Below are 18516 nucleotides of genomic sequence, written 5' to 3'. Positions count from 1 at the left end.
TAAAAAAATCATTTATATACTAATCAAGAATTAACTTGAAGTTTAATAATAATATCGAAATTAACCGAGCAAAAAAATATCAAAATTTATAATTTAACTCCATTTATTCCTAATTTCAAGAAAGTATAGCAATTTTTGAAAGTTTAAAATTTCAAAAATAAAATTGGGCATAAAAAATAATTTTTAAATAGTATATTAATTCCAACTCTTCTTCGTCCAAATTTGTTTACATTGAATTTATTTGATTGAAAGAATGTGCAAATTAAATGTTCATATATGCTAAACCAAGGTGTCAATCACAATTCCAACGATCTTTTAACACAAATTTAATTAGCAAGTGATTGTGCACCATCTTAAATAGAGAAAAAAAAATTATATTCACCTAAGTCTAAAATTACAACTTTTTTCAGATACCAAAATTTTAAGTTTTTACAATAATATTACCAAAATCAATTTAGATAGTTGACATTTTATCGTTGAATTCAATTTGAAAACATATAACTAATTGAAATAAATTATATATTAAATTATTTATGGAAATCGTGTATTTCAAATTTACAATTAGCAATACTATTAAGAAATTACATTTTAAACGACCACAAAATAAATATTTCTTAACACCCTCGGTTTAATTTAGATAGTAGGATAAAATTGAATTAATTTAAAAAAATTAGAAAATCAAATTAAACTTGAATAAAATTAGAAGATTAAATCAAACTTAAATAATAAATTAAGATAAAAAAAACCAATTTAACCAACTAATTAATAAAAAGAATCACAAGGTTGATAATAAGAAGAGTAATTATATTTTGACAATAAAAAATTCTAAACACTCATCAATCAACAATTCTCTTTGTTTTTTATCTCTCTTCTATCACACTATATCACCAATCAAATCAATTATTTATTTTTCATCTCTTTCTTTCTTAAGTTGCAGAAAACTTAAAAAAGCTTTTTTTTTTTTTTAAAAAAAATCTAACAAGAATGTATACACAACCATTATTAATTATGCAATAAACTTGAACAGGGATATACTAACACAGATACTATTGGCCACCTACATCAGTGTTTGGGCATTTTTTTTTTCAAATCCTTTTCGTGATTTTTTTTCTTATTTGGCAATTTTTGCGTTATGATTACGATATCTCCTTATCTGTTGTGCTAAAAATATATAAAAAAAAAATATTGTGAATCCTGCTATGTGTATTGTTCACGGTTTTTTCAGATGATATGTTATTGTTCGCGGTTTATTGTAAGTATTACATAAATATTTGATTTATTTGAAGACCAGACAAGAACTTATCAAAATTATTTTTTCACGCATAGGAAACTACATGTGTAGTTAATATTCTTTTCACTTTTTTATTTGTTGACAATCATCTTTAATTTTAATTTTACTCAAAATAGGAATTAATTATTTCCCATGGCATAAAAAAGGATAACTTACCATTTATTTTTGAACTACAAGAGATATATTTAAAAATCCAACAACAATATTTTTTTTACAGAATTCACCAGCTAATATTCATTAAACTATTTGATTTACGAATAAGTTATTAATTTGAATGGTATTTAATTTTGATTTTTTAAACAAGATATGAATTTTAAGTTTTATAGATAAAAAAATATAATTAAAAAAATTCTATTAAAAATAATCGGTAAAATTCTTTAATAAAAAATAATTATTAATAAAACTGAGAAATGAATAAAAACTATTTGATTTTGGGGGGTTTTCATACCTTTATAATAGTTATCATGATGTGCAGTACACTAAAAAGAAAAAAGAAAATGTGTATACGTTTGAAACGTAGAGAGAAAACAGAATGCAGGTGGGGATGGGAGAGCGTGACATGGGCCACTGTCGTCATAAACATTGGCACACGTGTTAATAGGATAAGGCACGATAACGTTGGACAAAATTAAAAATAGCAGAAGAAAAAAACAATGAGAAAAGAATGAAGGGCTAGGAAGGTTCTGGAAAGTAGTAGTAGTGGATTGCCAACAATTAATAAACCAACGGTTCGGATCACACTCCCATACTTCTAGCGCCTTCTTAGTTCTACTTTCTCCGTGGGCCCCACCCACCTCTTTTTCTATTTTCCCTTTCATTCTCGAACCCACGGACGCCCCCCTTTTTCCTTTCCTATCCTCTCCTCTCCGAAACTTCTAGAAACAACTACAACCTACCGCTCATTTTTCCGGTTCCGACCCTCTTTCTGCCCTCTCAGTAACCTTATCAGATCGATCAAGGTAACCAAATAATATCACAAGTTATTCTTCTTCACTTATTTATATTTATTTTCCTTTTGGATTTGATAATATTAAGAGGAACCAGGATAGATAGGTAGGTTCTAGCCTTTCTGTTATCATTTTCGAAACAAACCAAATTGAAACTGTTTTGAGTTTTGTTTAGAAGGCTGTTATGAATGAAACTTTGAAGCTTAGAAAAGCGGTTAGGTAGCTAGGTTTCAGTTTCAGATCTGGTAGAGAGCTTCATCATGAAGCCATTACCGGCGGAGCAAACCGGTGAATCAGCGCCGACGGAGTTGCAGAGATCCATTCCGACGCCTTTTCTGACCAAGACGTACCAGCTCGTCGATGATCCCTCCGCGGATGACCTAATTTCCTGGAACGAAGATGGCACCAGCTTCATCGTTTGGCGACCCGCGGAATTCGCTAGGGATTTGCTTCCTAAGTACTTCAAACACAACAACTATTCCAGTTTCGTCCGTCAGCTTAACACCTATGTAACCACCGCGCGCGAGCTCCTTTTATTTTTGTTTATTTTTTTAATATTCTCTCAGATGAGAATATCCGGTGTTTGTATGTGTGCAGGGTTTCCGGAAGGTTGTCCCTGACCGTTGGGAATTCGCCAACGACTGTTTCCGGCGAGGCGAGAGAGCTCTTCTTCGCGACATACAGCGCCGGAAATTACTGCCGGTTCCGCCTGCAGCCGCGGCACCGACAGCAGTCACAGCTAATACGGTGACGGTGGCTGTGGCGGCACCGGCGGTGAGAACGGTGTCTCCGACGACTTCCGGCGACGAACAGGTACTATCCTCGAACTCATCTCCGATTGCTGGGAATAATAATAATACAGTGCACCGTACCACAAGTTGCACCACTGCGCCCGAGCTGCTAGACGAGAATGAAAGGCTTAGGAAAGAGAACATGCAACTGAGTAACGAGTTGAGTCAATTGAAGGGTTTGTGTAATAACATACTCGCTTTGATGACCAATTATGCTTCTGGTTTTAGCCGCCAGCAGTTAGAATCCTCCACTAGCGCTGCGAGGACCGTGCCGGTGCCGGAAGGGAAGGCGGCGCTGGAGCTTTTGCCTGCGAAACATGTTTCATCGGCTGATGAGGCCGGGCATGTAGGTGGTGCCGCGCCGTGCGCGACGGCGAACGCGGGGGAAGCAGAGGTTCCGAAGCTGTTTGGGGTTTCGATTGGACTGAAACGATGTAGGACAGAGTGCGAGGGCGAAGCGGAGGGAGAAGATCAGAATCAAATGCAAACGCGAGCACAAGCACAAACGCAAACACAATCGTCGCAAGAACCAGATCACGGTTCAGATGTGAAATCTGAACCGCTTGATGGCGATGACTCGGATGATCAGGATCATGATCCTCGTTGGTTGGAGCTAGGTAAATGAAATGATGCTCCTCATTCTTCTAATTTGGTGAAAATGACAGAAGGCACGTGACTTGGGTGGGGACACGCTGTGCACTCCTGCTGCTGTACTATTAGCGCTGCGACGCTGCCATTGATTGGGCCATGTATGTAATGTAACACGTTACGCTAGATGGAAAGGGCGGATGACCATCCTTGTATGTAACTCGCGGATGGGATGAAAAGTGTCAAAGTCAAGCTTTGCTTGAGCGCCAAAATTTGTAATATAAGGATTTATCTATTCTTGATAAGCTGGGGTTAAAGAACATGTCAAAATGGAGTAACTGAAGCAACCCCTCAAAGATTCACTTCTCGTTTTCCTTTTTAAGGAACATTTGTGGGTTACAGCAAAATATGTAGATAAACGTGTCTGACATCATTACATTTTTCGAATTTGATTCGTGTATTCTAATGTTTCCATCCTTTGAACCGAGTTGTTCCTAAGATTCATAATCGTACCATGTTTCTTTTTAATGAGATGAAACTCTATAGTCTTTCTAATATTATTTTATAGTGTGTTTTCGTCCGAATTGTTTAATAGAGTATAAAATAACCAATATAAACATGTTACGTATAAGATTCAAATGTCTAGTTTTCATGGAATTTAATTTCTTCCGGGGATGTTTTGTAGGAGGGAAATTTGTCATTCCGGGAAATCATGATGAATTTTGAAAATCATTTTTTTAAGAATAAAATTTGCTTAAGTAATCATTGGAAATTTTTAAATGTTTGTTTAGAAATTAAAAAGTTACACGTATTTTCAATAATTATTTTATATATTATATAATTTCAAAAATAATAATAATATTTTTATTATAGTAACAGAAAAATTAAATTAAAAAAAGTAAAATTTTCGCTTTCTCTCTTGAGAAATTTTTCATGAAAAGTTAATCAAAAAACATTTCTAGAAAACATAGTTTTTCAAAAATGTTATTTTTTGAATGTATATCAAATATGAAAAATTAAATTTTTTAACCTGTAATTTTTGGAAAATAAAAAATCTTTTATCAAACATCCTCTTTAAGTAATGAATAAGATAAAAATATAATTATAACAATTGATTAGAAAACTAATAGCTCAAACCTTGTTACTTATTTAACAAAAATCTTTGTTAATTCATATTTAGTTAAATATAATATAGTATTTTTATTTTTATTCTTCATTCAATGTTTTACAAATTTAAGAGTTACCTATCAAAAGGTAACTTTCATTTTTTTGGATCAGAAAAATTCAAATATTAAATTGTTTACTGCATACTTAATAAATGTGAATTTCTCGCTAAGATAAAATCCATTTGTGCAAATTGGTCAATCAAATTTCAATTGATAGGCTTCGGTTTTTACTTATTAATTTGACTGTACCTTTCTGGACCTGTATCTCAGTTTTCAATCGAAAAACTTCACATGATCATTGGGCCCATGATGGATTTTTTTGCATCCTACTCGTGATGAATTTGCATCTCAAAATGGACTTTCTTAGATGTAATGAAAGGTGCAGAATGTAATAATAAAAGTGTTGGAAACAAATGTCCTAGGTTTGGGGTTGAAAAAAAACTTACAAATGTCCGTCCTGCTAGATGTCAATGTCATCGTCTATTCAGTTTAATTCATCTTACTACAATAATATGAGATTCATATTACACAATGAAGAGCCATGTACGGTAACAAAATAATGTACATTTTTTTTTATTTCTTTTAGATGAAAAATAATTTAAGACAAAATAGCAACAAAAGTTTCAATACTGCAGTAAAAAACATGCAAAAAATTTCATGGTATTGTTATTGTCGATAAATGCTTGAATATTTTTAAAAATGCAAAAAAACTGACATTTTATTTTCAATTTTTTTTATTACTACGAGAAATTTAACATTTTCTTATTAGCAAAGAGTAGGTTTATGTCATTTATAAAATCAGTATCAGTGTTAAAAGTGTGTTAGTTTAACCATGTATTAATGGTCTAATGACTAATGACATACTATATATTATACTGTTAGTAAATTGATATGACACTATCGCAATACAAAGGGAATATTAATGCAGTTGATTTTATTTAAACTTATTTTATCCTGTTTCTCTGTCTCTGATATGTATCTTTGTGGCACGTTGAATCAACTTAGTAATTCTTTTGGTCTCTTATATATAAGTAAGATATTATAAATTATTAAGATCAAGAAAAGTGATGAGTACATCTAATATTATTATAAATTTAAATTTTATTCTAAAAATATATTTAAATTTAAATGTTACAAGTAATGATCTCATTTAATATTTTTCCTGATTTATATTATATTTACTGTTACTTTATTTTAATTGTTAACTCTATTTTATTTGCTTATTTTTACTTATTTTATTTTTAACTCTTTATATCAGTCGACTTGATACTTCTTTAGTATCAGAGTCTTTATTTAACTCTGGTAATAAATAGAGTTAATAATAAATTAAAAATATAAAAAATATTTAACTCTAAATAAATTTGATAACTTATAATTATTGATTGTATATAAGATAAGAAGTAGTATTATGTTGTTATGATGTTGTCGAGTATTTGGCCACCTGTTACAATTATCAGTACTATTAAGTTTGCATTTAATAATGTATGGGGGCAAAAACGTGATTATAATTGTCATCATTATCAGTCTCCCATCTTCAACCCCTCTCCTCTTGATTGAGGTTCGACTTGTGTAGGTATTGGTTGCTTTTTGACCCTTTAAGGTTCCTTTTTGTACCTGCTTGCCTATTTCAAACTCAACAGAAACGAAAATGCTCTGTACCATTTGTATAAATTTTAATTAACGAATTGCTCCCAAAATGGTAAATACGGAGGGACGGGAAGTGTGTATTTTTTAAAGCTAGAATGGACCAATTCCTCTTATAATGGTATAGACCCTTTAATTATAAGAATTTGGACTAAAATTTTCCCTCTGAAAACTTTAAGTCAAGTTCTGCCATTAAGTAACTAAGATTGATTATATCAGTAACAATCAATTCAACATGAATTTTCAAGGAAAACTGCAGTGCATGGAAAATTCGTGTATTTTGAAGTGATAGCAACAATAATGTTTTTATAATGTAAAATCCCATGAGAGTGAGGCATTTTGACTAAACAAGTCTCATGGACTCATAAGTCAGAACAGGGGAGCACGTGTTCCGCGTCCCAGTGGATCCCAGCTTCTTTTCGGTAAGCTACACTCTGACATTGCCCATACCCCATCATTCCGTAAGCTACCTCAGTTACCGGCTACGGGCGAAAGACGGTTCCAGGACCCACTTCATCGTCAACCTTTCCATCCGGTTGCACAGATCAGCGGATCCCGACACGTGTCAGCCTGTCTTTGGGATACCCGTCAATGCGATTTGGAATTGTGAATCTGGCAACTTGGCTTAAATCCAGTGGGAAGGTATGGCTTAATTCCCCATATCTATCCGTCAGGCCTTCTTCAAATTAACTAAGATTCTTCTGCACTTGTGCGGCTAAAGTTGTATTTATTTTTTCACTTTATATAAATTCTATCGTAAGTATTTTAATAATATATGCTTTTTATTTCTACATTTTATTCCAGACAGAGATTTTTATTTTACTTTCTTTAAATTGAAAATACTTGCGTTCGGTTAAATTTAAGAAATCTGTTTTTAAGAAGTTATAAGAGATAAAACATTTCATGAAAAAAGAGACTTGATTTCATTTAGATATTTTTAAATTTTTATTTCCATTTCAGTCCTATAAATTTTATTTATTTATTTTAATTTTTTATATTTTTATTTCAATTACTATAGAATGATAAATTTTTTAATAAAATATATTTTTCATCCTTATAAAATAAATAAAAAAATTCTAGGTAAAAATTTATGTTTATTTTTTGTCTTTCTAAAATTATAATGTGTCAATTTTGATCTATAATAAGTTTAATTATACTTTAACATATCTCGTGTAATTTATGATGAGGAATCTTTATATAGGTTTAAATATAACTGAATCTTGTTTGAGATCAATCTTGATATATTGTAGTGTTAGACGAATAAAAAATAAATGATAAATTTTATGGGGGAAAATTCAATTTTTTCCTATTTTATAAGGAAAAAATATATTTTATCCTAAAAATTTTCAAGTTTATTTTATATCGTAAGATTTTTATTTTAGTTTTACTATTTTAGAAAACACTATTTATTTTTCAGTATGTTTTCATCATGTCATATTTAATAGAAAAATGGACTAAAATGAAAAAGAAAAAATATAAAGACTAAAATATTTTTTGTAAAGAACCGAGATAAAAAAATATCGGCATTATAAGAACTAAAAAGTTCTTTAAGGCATTAAAATATAGTAATTAGTAAATTATTAGTTTTGAATAATTCAACCTAAATCTAAACATTCATTTAGTTGAAGGAAACACCTAAATTTTTAATTAAAATGGGGCAGAACTCCATCAAGAATACAAAAATGGACTAACAAATCGCGTTTCTTCGCTCAGTTGATAAAACGATAAAATACAGTGAGTTTAAGTACTTGGATTTAAGTTTCGTAATTTGCCTTTTCTTTAATTTGTCATGCTATTTTTTTATTCTCCTGGAGTAACATTTAGATGTCTATATCAAATTATGAATCGACAATAGTTTGTCTTTAAACTAACATCTGAGACAATCATATTTTTTTTAAAATACTCTTACGTGTTGGTGACGAATCGCTTGCATCATCATAATTCACGAGTGAGAACATGTTAGCCAATAACATTTGTGTTTAATGACTATGCATTTTTAGTAGTATAACTTTTTCATATTATCAATTAATAAAAAATTATTCAATAAATTTTTTAAGGTAATCATCATAAAAGTTAACTAATTTATTATATATAGTTATTAATAACTAAATAATAGTATAAAATTACTTTATAATATCAATTATTTAATTATTTTAAAAAATTTATTAGATAAAATGAATCATATTTATACAAGTATTAGAGTGCTACGTTTAGCTTTTTCCATACGTAAAATAAAAAATGATAGATTAGAAGGGATAGTGTGGAGAATGGACATCTATCTAATTATTAATTCTAAAATGGATGATAGGAGTATAAGCGCCGCAACAAAGTGGAAAATTTGGTACATGAATAGTCAAACACCTCAAAGTTTGACTGGAAACCACTCTGTTAGAGACCTGTTGTTAGGCACACAGAAGTGTAAACACACACTTTCTTTTCCACCGTAACCGGCAAGTTGGAAATTTTGTTAGATTTAAATCATAATCATATACACATCCAATAAGTCTCCATCCCACTATTGGCAATTTGGGACACTATGATATATATATATATATATATATATATATAGATACTTTTTTTTATCCTTTTCTTCTCATCACGTGTTTGTTTAATAAAATAAAAATGAATTAAGATAAAAAATTTAATTAAAATAAAAATATAAAAGTATGAATCTCATTTTATTTTACTTAAAAATGTTAAAACAGATCAAAATTCATGGGCCAATTTAACCTACCATAAGTTCGGATTAGATTGAATTAAAAAAAAAATCACTTAGTTCAAAAATTAAACCTAACTCACCTATGACGTGGTCCATCCAAGTTAATTTTTTTATTAATCAAATTGATCCACCTAAAAACCAAATTAGTGTCAAACCCACTACTTCTGTGTTTCTCTATTTTTTTTAGTAATTTGTAATGTTGTTTTAGACTTCAAATAAACAACTTCTCCCCTTCAATGTTTTTTAATATTTGTGTTTTACAATGTTTTTTAAGACTATTATGATTATTTTGGTTCTCATTCCATTCAATGACAGTATTTTAATATTTTATAGCTTAATGAAATTTAACCTCATGAAGTTAAAAAATAATATTATCATCTATTATTTAAAATTATGCAAAATATTTATAAAAAATACAAAATTTGATTTTCTGTTGATTATTCTTTTTTAAAGAAAAATTGTTTTCTTAATTTTAGATGGACCGGTAAACCAGCCCGTTTAACCTACCAAAACACTCTGTTCATACTAAAATTTTAAAAACTCAACACAAAGTGAGTCAAATTGAACCAACCTATTATTTATTAGGTCCATTAAGATGGGTCGAACCCAACAGATTAATTTTACTATTGATTTTTCTTTTTTTTAGTTCTCTTTCACTAAATATATACACTCGATGAATATATACTTATTATTTTCAATGATAATATGACATGACCCGCCCCATATGTTGTAACTTGCAGGTCATTTGTTCAGAAAAAAATAAAACTAGCAATTCATTGAAAAACGATTAACTATAAAAATAAAGAGTATTCTAACTATTATTTTGAATTAAATTATTAAATTTATAATTTAATTCTTTTAAATTAACTTTTAATACATTTTCATTATGTCAGTTGTATACTTGTATTTACTGATTTACACATCTGACAAAATGTATCTAATCAAGATTCCAATCTCATCATCTTCACCGGTAAAACCATTTTATTAAAAAAATAGTAATACAATTTTAAAATGGAAAATATTTAATATATAATTACTTTTTATTTTATACATTTCTTTGAATTTTTTTTCTATTACATCACTTATTGCATATATTACATTATATATCTCTTTTTTCCTTTTCCTTTTTATTTTTATCTTTCTTTTACTTCATGCATCCTAAAATGGGGTATATATTTATCATGGTTCTTTTTAAATTTGTCACAAAATCCAAACTACACATCATATGCATGTAGTTGTTCTATCGAGGGAGTAAATATAAATAAAGTTTCAATTATATTTACAGAGTTCAGAGAAGACTTACAAATAAACATGATTTCCATGTGTCTATATTTATACTGAGTGGTTAACAGTTACAAATGTAATTTGAAAATTCACATTAAATTTACAAAACTTACAAAACAACGTTTAATATTTATTAGTAGTTTTTTTTTCAGAAATATTTATTAGTATTTATTTGATTCTACTCAGTAACTAATGGTTCCATCATAAATTTATCAAATTAAAAAATTGCGAGTATCAATAGTTGATATTGGATGTTCATATATTTTTATTAAATAAGAAGAAAGGGAGTTTTATGCGTACAAATAAATGAAGTTATAAAATATTTATAAACAAGAGTTTAAGTTATTAAAAAAATTATAAACAAAAGTCTTGTTAACTAGTATCTTAAAAATGTCTGTAAACAAAGTAATAAATAAAAGATTTTTGTTATAAATAACAGTATGAGTGCATGCGTAATATCGAATGGTACACATTTTTATATAAAAAATTAATTAATATAATCAAGTATGGGTGTAAAGTAGCCAGACCAAACCAAACATTAACAGGCTTGAATTTGACCCAGTTCCTAATTGTAAAGCGTAGCTTTTTTACTTATTATAGGTCATTTTAAAGGTTTGATTTGACCTGTTTCAATATCTAACATGACCTAAACGCCTACTTACTAAATAATTTGTTTTATATGAGACCTATAAATGGACAAAGATATTCCAGAATGTCAATTGGAACATTTTAAGTTATTTAGCCAACCTACTGATTTGCAGTGTCCACAATATACCCGGTTGATTGTTAATTCCTTCCTTGATAACACTCCTATACCAAAATCAACTAATTAAGATAGAGAAAAGAAAATTTTAATGGGTAAAGTAAAGATACAAGTGTTTTTCTCCATTTATGAGAGAGAAAGAATAACTCCTTTTCGATATTTATAGAAGAAATGGAAACTATCAGAAACAGATATACATGGGAGTTGATGGACTTACTCGAAAGAGGAAAAAGGGTTGGACTGAAGTGGGTTTACAAACCCAAATTCAATAAAAACAGAGAGGTGGACGAATATAAGGCTAGACTTGAGGTGAAAGACTATACTAACAAACATGGAATATATTACAATGAAGTTTTAGCACCAGTAGCACGCATGGAAACCATTTGCTTGGTGATAGTATATGGCTATATGCAACTGTAAAAGGATAGAGTGAATATTTATCATTTAGAAGTTAAGTCAGGATTTCTACAACGAAACAGTTTTTGCGAAGTAACGTTGTGGTTATTGGCAGAAGGGAAATGAGCAAGCACTACGTGTTACATTGTTTATAGGAAAATAATTCATCTTACCGCACCACAAAATGCAATAAATGCTTCTTGTTTTGATGACAGGAAATACAACTCCCAAATGACAGCCCAAAAACTAACAAGCTGCCCATTACTATATGCTTAAGAAAATTTCCTCAATACAAGCAATATAAAAAGAAAACATGTGATAAAACATAGAAAACCATATTATTTAAATGAAAAAAAAATTAATGAGATTTTTCCTCCAATTATTTAAATAAGTGAAAGTAAATAAATGTATTATATAAAATGAATTTAACTTGAAAACTTAAACTATTTTAGTATATTGTTTTTTCTTAACTTAAAAATTGTTTTTTTTTTTGTTGAAATATATATATATTTTTAAATAAAACAAAATGTGAATGCTACAAACATTTCCCCTACCATAGGGGGAGTTGTTTTTTATATGTGGAACCTACACAATTTCTTATCTATTTTTTTTTAATAAATAGTAAAAAATTGATATTTACATCCTATTTCTCTCAATTTCACTTTCTTTCTCTTTGTTTCCAGGCAAATAAACATAACAAGGTATAAGAAAATTGCCAAGTGAAACGCATGGAGGCAGTTGGAATAAACATTTTTGTAACATATACTGAGACATGATAAACCATTCCACAGTGGCTTAGGCGAGACATAATGGTTCCATATACAATAATGATGAGGACAATAAAAATGACAACCAAATTGCCTCTTGAGATAATTATAGCCGGTATGCACTGGACAACACTGATATGCACAACCAGTTAGAAGCCACAATAACTACAAATAATAAAAAAAGCTATCATTACATGATTACAGCACACAGCAGCAGCTGCAACTGTATAGGCCCGTATCAAAGTATATTAACATGGCTGTGAATCGAAAATGTGCAGATTCCTCAACATGGCTGCTAAAAACTTCCCTGACATCGATCTTCTACACTTCCTCTTGACTGAGGGTGTTACTTTTTAAGATGTTATACTTGCAGAGGGGGCATGTAGCATTAATATACAGCCATTTATCCACACAGACACAGTGAAAATGGTGACCACAAGGAAGTTCTCTTAGCTCAACCCCATCATCGTAAGAAGAAAGGCAGATGCAACATTCCTATAGTACAACACCAAAAATGAAAAATTTGAGATTAGCAGAGTTCAGAGTGACTGAGGATGCAGCTATTATTGTCAGGCCAGAGTTACTATATTAAAATTATCTAGCATGCATTCAAACCATAATGTGGAGGTGAAAATACCCCATACACGCCAAGCATACACAAACATATATTTACAAATTCCATCCTTCAGTGTAAGAATTTGTATTTTACACATCAAAACTGTGATAGTTACACTAAAAAACAGTATGCAACAAAGTCTCTGTTTGAAACATGGAATATAGTGAAACAATATCTACCAAGAGACGGAGCAACAAAACCAACAGAAAAGGGAGTTAAAGGTTACACCCATACATAACAAAAATTTATGACATACCGCATCTTCCTCAGCAAGAACATGTTCAATAGGTGAATCAGCCTGGCATTCGGTCATTATTCCTCCAACAGGTCCTTGTATAGTACCGGTAAGTTTCTCATTACTTTCAATTCTTCGGAATTTAAACTTTGACAACTGCTCAATGTCTTCCTTTGATGCCCCTTCCTGTTTTTTTTTACCCAGACGAGGACAATTAATACATAACAATTTATCTCCTATTAAATAGTCCTAGGCTAGACAACATTGACACCATGACTGATCAAACACAAACTAAAATTTAGATATACAGTTCATTTGTGCTGGTCATCAACCAACTTGTAGCCAACAAGATTGCATTCGCCATGCCAATAATTAGCGATACACTCACAACCAATCACAAAGTCAAAGGAAATCAAGTTGCATGGAAGAGTTTGTAATAGAATTGGATCAGAATAAAGGGGAAAAAAAACTGTTCATTGACAGAAGCCTCTATCCCCAGGTCTGCATTAATGGGATAATAGTTGCAATAACACTCCTATTCCAGGTGTGACAGACATAGACTCTCCCCTAACTTGCTCTCTCAATCTATCAAGAACTGTCCTAACTCACTCCCCATTTCCCTAACAATACCCATCCCCTCCCCCCAAAAAACGTTTCACCTTGTCCTCAAGGCAGTGGCCTGAACATGAAATTTAGCAGCCTATCCTATCCCAGCAACAACCATCTCCCGCTCCTAAATCTTCCTCCAGTAACATCACTGCAAATTGTTTGTTCTGACCTAAAACCCAGCCCCTTCTTGATCTTTTCTAGTTTTACATCAGAAAAGGTCTTCAACCCCCTCCTTGGCTTCTTAAAGTACCATTAGGTCTTGGCTGCAGAATCCATCCTTGGCAAAAATAAAAAGTAAAAATTCCAACTTACAATATTTGGGTTTTCTCTCCAGATCCCATTTCTCTAATTTTACCATAAAATAATATTCATACTATAATTTGCCTCACCTTCAACCCTGAAAAATCTAAAAAATACAAATTTCTGAGGGTTTCCCACAAGCAGAAAAACAGAGGACCTAGAGAGAGCACCCTAATATTAGGATCATGTGTATAATATCCACTATGTTTTTGTTATACTGTAAGAATGAGTCATGTTCAGCATGTTAGCACACAATAGTACAGTAGTAGGACAAGTCAAACTAGGTAACATTGTGGAACACATTCCAGTTTAACACCCGTTTAATCTGCCCATTCATGTGTTCTACAAATCCAATGATTCCAGCTTTAATTTTTAACAAATTATTATTACATATGTTGAAATGGTTAAATTTGCAAAGTTACTTCAAAGATCATTAACGCCGAGCAACTTCCTACCCATTTTTATACAGAATACAGTGCTTGAAATTGGAGTTTCTGAGAAACTAGATTCATATAGCTTTACAGACTTCAAAACACGAGCAGGTAATGACCAATCAAACATGACTTACCTGGTCTGCAACTGCATAAAGAAGTGCAATGATACATGGAAGGCAACAGCAAACAGCAATACCAATGATGCACGCAAGTGCAACACAGAAAACAACAAAGAAAACATCAAAACCCAGGAAGATTATACATAGCCTGCAAAGCATGTAGATTCTGTCAAAAGTATTCAAATAAAATAAGAAAATATCAGCAGATTTTCCAAAAGATGAGTAAATTACAAGTGAAATGTTTAATAAGTAATAACAGATGTATGAACAATTTGAATTAAAGAGACTAAGAGGACAAACCAGTAAAGCTGAGGAGAGTCTTGGGCTAATGCTTGACCCCCAGCTGATACCCAGTAGAATCCAATAATCCACCAAACAAATGAAAACATTGTATTTGCTGATTCCAAATGCTTTGCAACACTGCTAACCGACAAACAGTGAATTGATGCCCCAAATTAGAATTTGATTGTCCAAAATTTATTTAACCAAAAAAAATACATTAATAAATAATAGTAAAATTTAAATCTTAAAACTAAAATATATTATTTTGTTGAACTCAGTAATCCTCATCATTTTTCTGCTGGCAGTAGAATTATAGATTGAGTGGAATATCCAATGTTTAAGAAATGATTAATAGGTTCAATAGAAGGTTGAGTTGGAGATTGATTCAAGATGAGTGAGGGGGAAACTCAGGCAGATAGAGTTTTGAAAGAGAATATAAAAAAAAAAAAAAAGCAAAGAAGTTCTTTGTGAAAGTACACTGGCAACGATAATGATTGCTTTAGTACACAACAATAATATCTGGTCCAGAATGAACACAACAGAGATAATAAATGATGAAACATGAAATAATGTTTCTATCTCTTTAATGTCCATTCAAAACCTCGGCCTTTGGAATTGTAATTTTATGGTCCAAGTTAAAATTTTATAGTAGTGACTTATGTTTCATGTATTTGAAATTGTTACTTAGAATTGGAATTTCTTAGGGCCCATTTACTTATTTTTCATTTCATGTTTTCACTTTTTAGATACAAAATTGACACCTTATTTCCAATTTGTTTCCTGTTTTCAAAGATTTGTATAGGAAACACTGAAAACAACTTTTTTTTTTTGTTTTCTCTATTTCTTGTACAGATTCTTGAAAACAGGAAACAGAGTGAGCACAAGGTGACCATTTTGTAATTAAAAAGTGAACACAAGTAAATGGGCCTTTAGAATTTTGACTTGGGGCCTAACTCAACCCCACAAAATTGGGAGTAAACACCTCCCTTGAGGCTACAAATAATGCAACCGCTATAGATGCCCACAATCAAGGCAAGCTAAAAGTGACCACAGTTAAGGAGGATTTCCAACACTCCCCCTCACACTTTACACCCAGAGCTACGGGCCCAGAATGTAGCAATGCATGTGGTCCAAACATAAATCTAAGATAGACTTTGATACCATCTTAGAATTTGGACTTAAGGCCAAACTCAACACCACAAAACCATCTAAGCTCTATTTAACCCATATCTCTAGTTGATGTGAGACTAAACACCACCCTTGAGCATGTAATTAAAGTAGTCCCTAAAGAGGCAGCAACTAAGATGGGCTAAGGGTGACTACTATTAAGGTGGCTTTCCCACATTATTCTAAATCTAATGCACATGCTAAACAAAAGGGTGACCCAATGCACAAGTATCAGAAATGAATTAGGCAAAATTCAATCTAAAAAGCTCAATCAAGAGGGGAGGGTTTCCTAGGTCTTGTAAAAGCTACTTTGGGCATTCCTAACCAATGTGAGATATCTCTACAACAAAGCTCTCCTCTTTGATGTCTATGGATGGTCGATACACACAACCTTATCGTCACAAGCAAAGAAGCTACTTCCAGGATTTGAGTCCCTAACCTCCAAGGCAAAAGGCAGCAGCCGTATCAATGTGCCAAGGGTCACCCTCACACATGCTAAATAAGATAATTAAAATTATGAGGCCTATTTTCTTATTTCAAGGCTGAATTCCAAATCCAATCCCAATAGGCAATCTTGGCCTAAGAAAACCGAGGCTGAAATCTGAAATACACTCAGTCACATCCCTTGAGTGGGCACGGAGAAGGAAACGCCAAACACTTCGGCCTAAGCCTAACGGGAATGAGCAACAATGAAATGACAAGATCAGGTGCTCCGGGAATAGTGAAAATTGGTTCGTGTTCCGCTTCCAAACTCAGTTGTCTTTGCCCAAGTGTGAGCTGCGTTGACGTAAGGCCTGAAGATTGAGAGCCTCATATCCCTGACTTCAGAGTCCTACGGTCTTCTTTCTTCTCCCTAATTCTCTGTAATAACGAATCTTAACCCATGCTGTGGTTCAAAATTGATTCATTTCGGTATATAATCTTACACACTTACACCTGTGCTTTGAGAAATTCAACAAAAAAAAGCCTTTTAACAGAAAATTAGATGACACGGCAATCTCTGTCATATCTCATTTTACCATGAAACTTACATTATTTTCCCTTTTCATTCACTCCTGAATTCGGGAGAGACCTTGGAGCTCTTGAAATTCAACAAGCTTTCGATAAGAGAAGGCTACAGTTGCTACATCATAACTTAATCTAGTGTTATCATTCACAAAAACAATGAACATGGCAACACTCACACACGTTCACTCAATTTCGTTTATATAACACGGAATTCCAAAAGTTCACACGAAATTATTCACCAAATAAAAATCCGAATTAAACTAGGAAAAAAAGAAGGAAGAAAGCACTCACCTAGTACCCTCGTCATCGAGTTGGCCCAACGACACATACTGCGCCGAGCCAGAAGCAGAACCCTCCCTCGAAGATACACTCAAATTTCCACTGCTGCTCCCAACCCTGTCTTGCACTGACGAGGCGGCGGCGCGTTGCTGCCTCCTCCGCCTCCTATACTCGACGCAAACGCAAACCATGTGAAGGACGCATTGCATAGCGTACCCTACAATCCACAACCTCAGAGGCATGCCCGGCGCTTCGCTCGCGCTCAAAACCAGCACGGCCCCCGCCACAACCACAAACGCGAAGTTCCACACGATGTCCAGAACCACCACCGGCTTCGAATACGCCCAATCGCTCTGCCGCTCCTCCAATTGCTCCGCCGCGGCCTCCCGGACCAGCATCGACGGCTCGCGCATCATCCGGCGCCCGCTCGCCCGCCGGAGGAACCGCGCCGCCTGCCGTAGCCGCTGTCGCCGCGAAAAACCGCGGCCGGAGGTGAGCTCGTCGGAGGAGCCGCCGGAATTGGCGAGCAGCGGCGTGGAATCGACGATGTCCTCGGAAGATGACCTTGTGGTGGCCATGTTGGTGCGTGTTGAGATTGAAAGAAGCCGATTCGGTGAGTCGAGTATTGAGTGGTCGGTTCAGAACATGGAGGAAGAATTGTTGTTGTTGAGTTTCGGTGAATGAATGAATGATTGTGGTTTTGATTTGAACGGAAAAGAAGAGATAGCTTAGCTTAGCTATGTGCAAAATGGAAAAGAAATTAAAAACCAAAGAGGATTTTATATAACAGACTCTGGGTCTGGGTCCACAAACACCCATTTTAATTCGAGGAAAAATAAATAGGTCAAGTCCTTCATGTTTTAATTGCTTTCTCGATTTTTTTCTTACTTATACTTATAATCAAGGCTTTACTAAATTTTTAATTAATCTCTTAAAAATTAGAATAAATTCATTTTTCTCTTAAAATTTAAAAATATATTTTAATTTCTCAAATTTTAAAAGATATATTTTTAGTTCCTAAAGTTAGACGAATTTAACAAAAAAATAATAATGATGTTCCACTTGAAAGTGAACACCTGTCAAATGTTGTCATGTTCATTTTACATAATTT

At 32.5% G+C, this 18516-nt stretch overlaps 2 protein-coding genes across 4 annotated transcripts; one reads left to right on the top strand and one right to left on the bottom strand.

The window, feature by feature from the left end:
* Positions 1-2015: 2015 nt before the first annotated feature.
* LOC114424481 (heat stress transcription factor B-2b-like) lies at positions 2016-4148 on the top strand. Of its 3 annotated transcripts, none has more exons than XM_028391356.1 (3): positions 2016-2250; positions 2417-2747; positions 2836-4148. In XM_028391356.1, exons 2-3 carry the CDS (start codon positions 2499-2501, stop codon positions 3652-3654), a joined length of 1068 nt encoding a protein of 355 aa, XP_028247157.1. In that variant the 5' UTR covers positions 2016-2250; positions 2417-2498; the 3' UTR covers positions 3655-4148. The 3 variants fall into 3 exon arrangements, with proteins under 3 accessions (XP_028247157.1, XP_028247150.1, XP_028247142.1); XM_028391349.1 differs by having other exon boundaries at positions 2046-2250; positions 2414-2747; XM_028391341.1 differs by having other exon boundaries at positions 2046-2747.
* Positions 4149-12322: 8174 nt separating this feature from the next.
* LOC114424471 (E3 ubiquitin-protein ligase At1g12760-like) lies at positions 12323-18171 on the bottom strand. Its single transcript, XM_028391330.1, has 5 exons — positions 17418-18171; positions 14970-15089; positions 14685-14817; positions 13229-13393; positions 12323-12851 (listed from the first exon to the last, which is right to left on the bottom strand). Exons 1-5 carry the CDS (start codon positions 17981-17983, stop codon positions 12678-12680), a joined length of 1158 nt encoding a protein of 385 aa, XP_028247131.1. The 5' UTR covers positions 17984-18171; the 3' UTR covers positions 12323-12677.
* Positions 18172-18516: the final 345 nt, after the last annotated feature.

This window comes from Glycine soja, chromosome 1, assembly GCF_004193775.1.
Source record: "Glycine soja cultivar W05 chromosome 1, ASM419377v2, whole genome shotgun sequence".
NCBI lineage: Eukaryota > Viridiplantae > Streptophyta > Magnoliopsida > Fabales > Fabaceae > Glycine > Glycine soja.
This window is presented reverse-complemented; position numbering and strand designations above follow the sequence as displayed.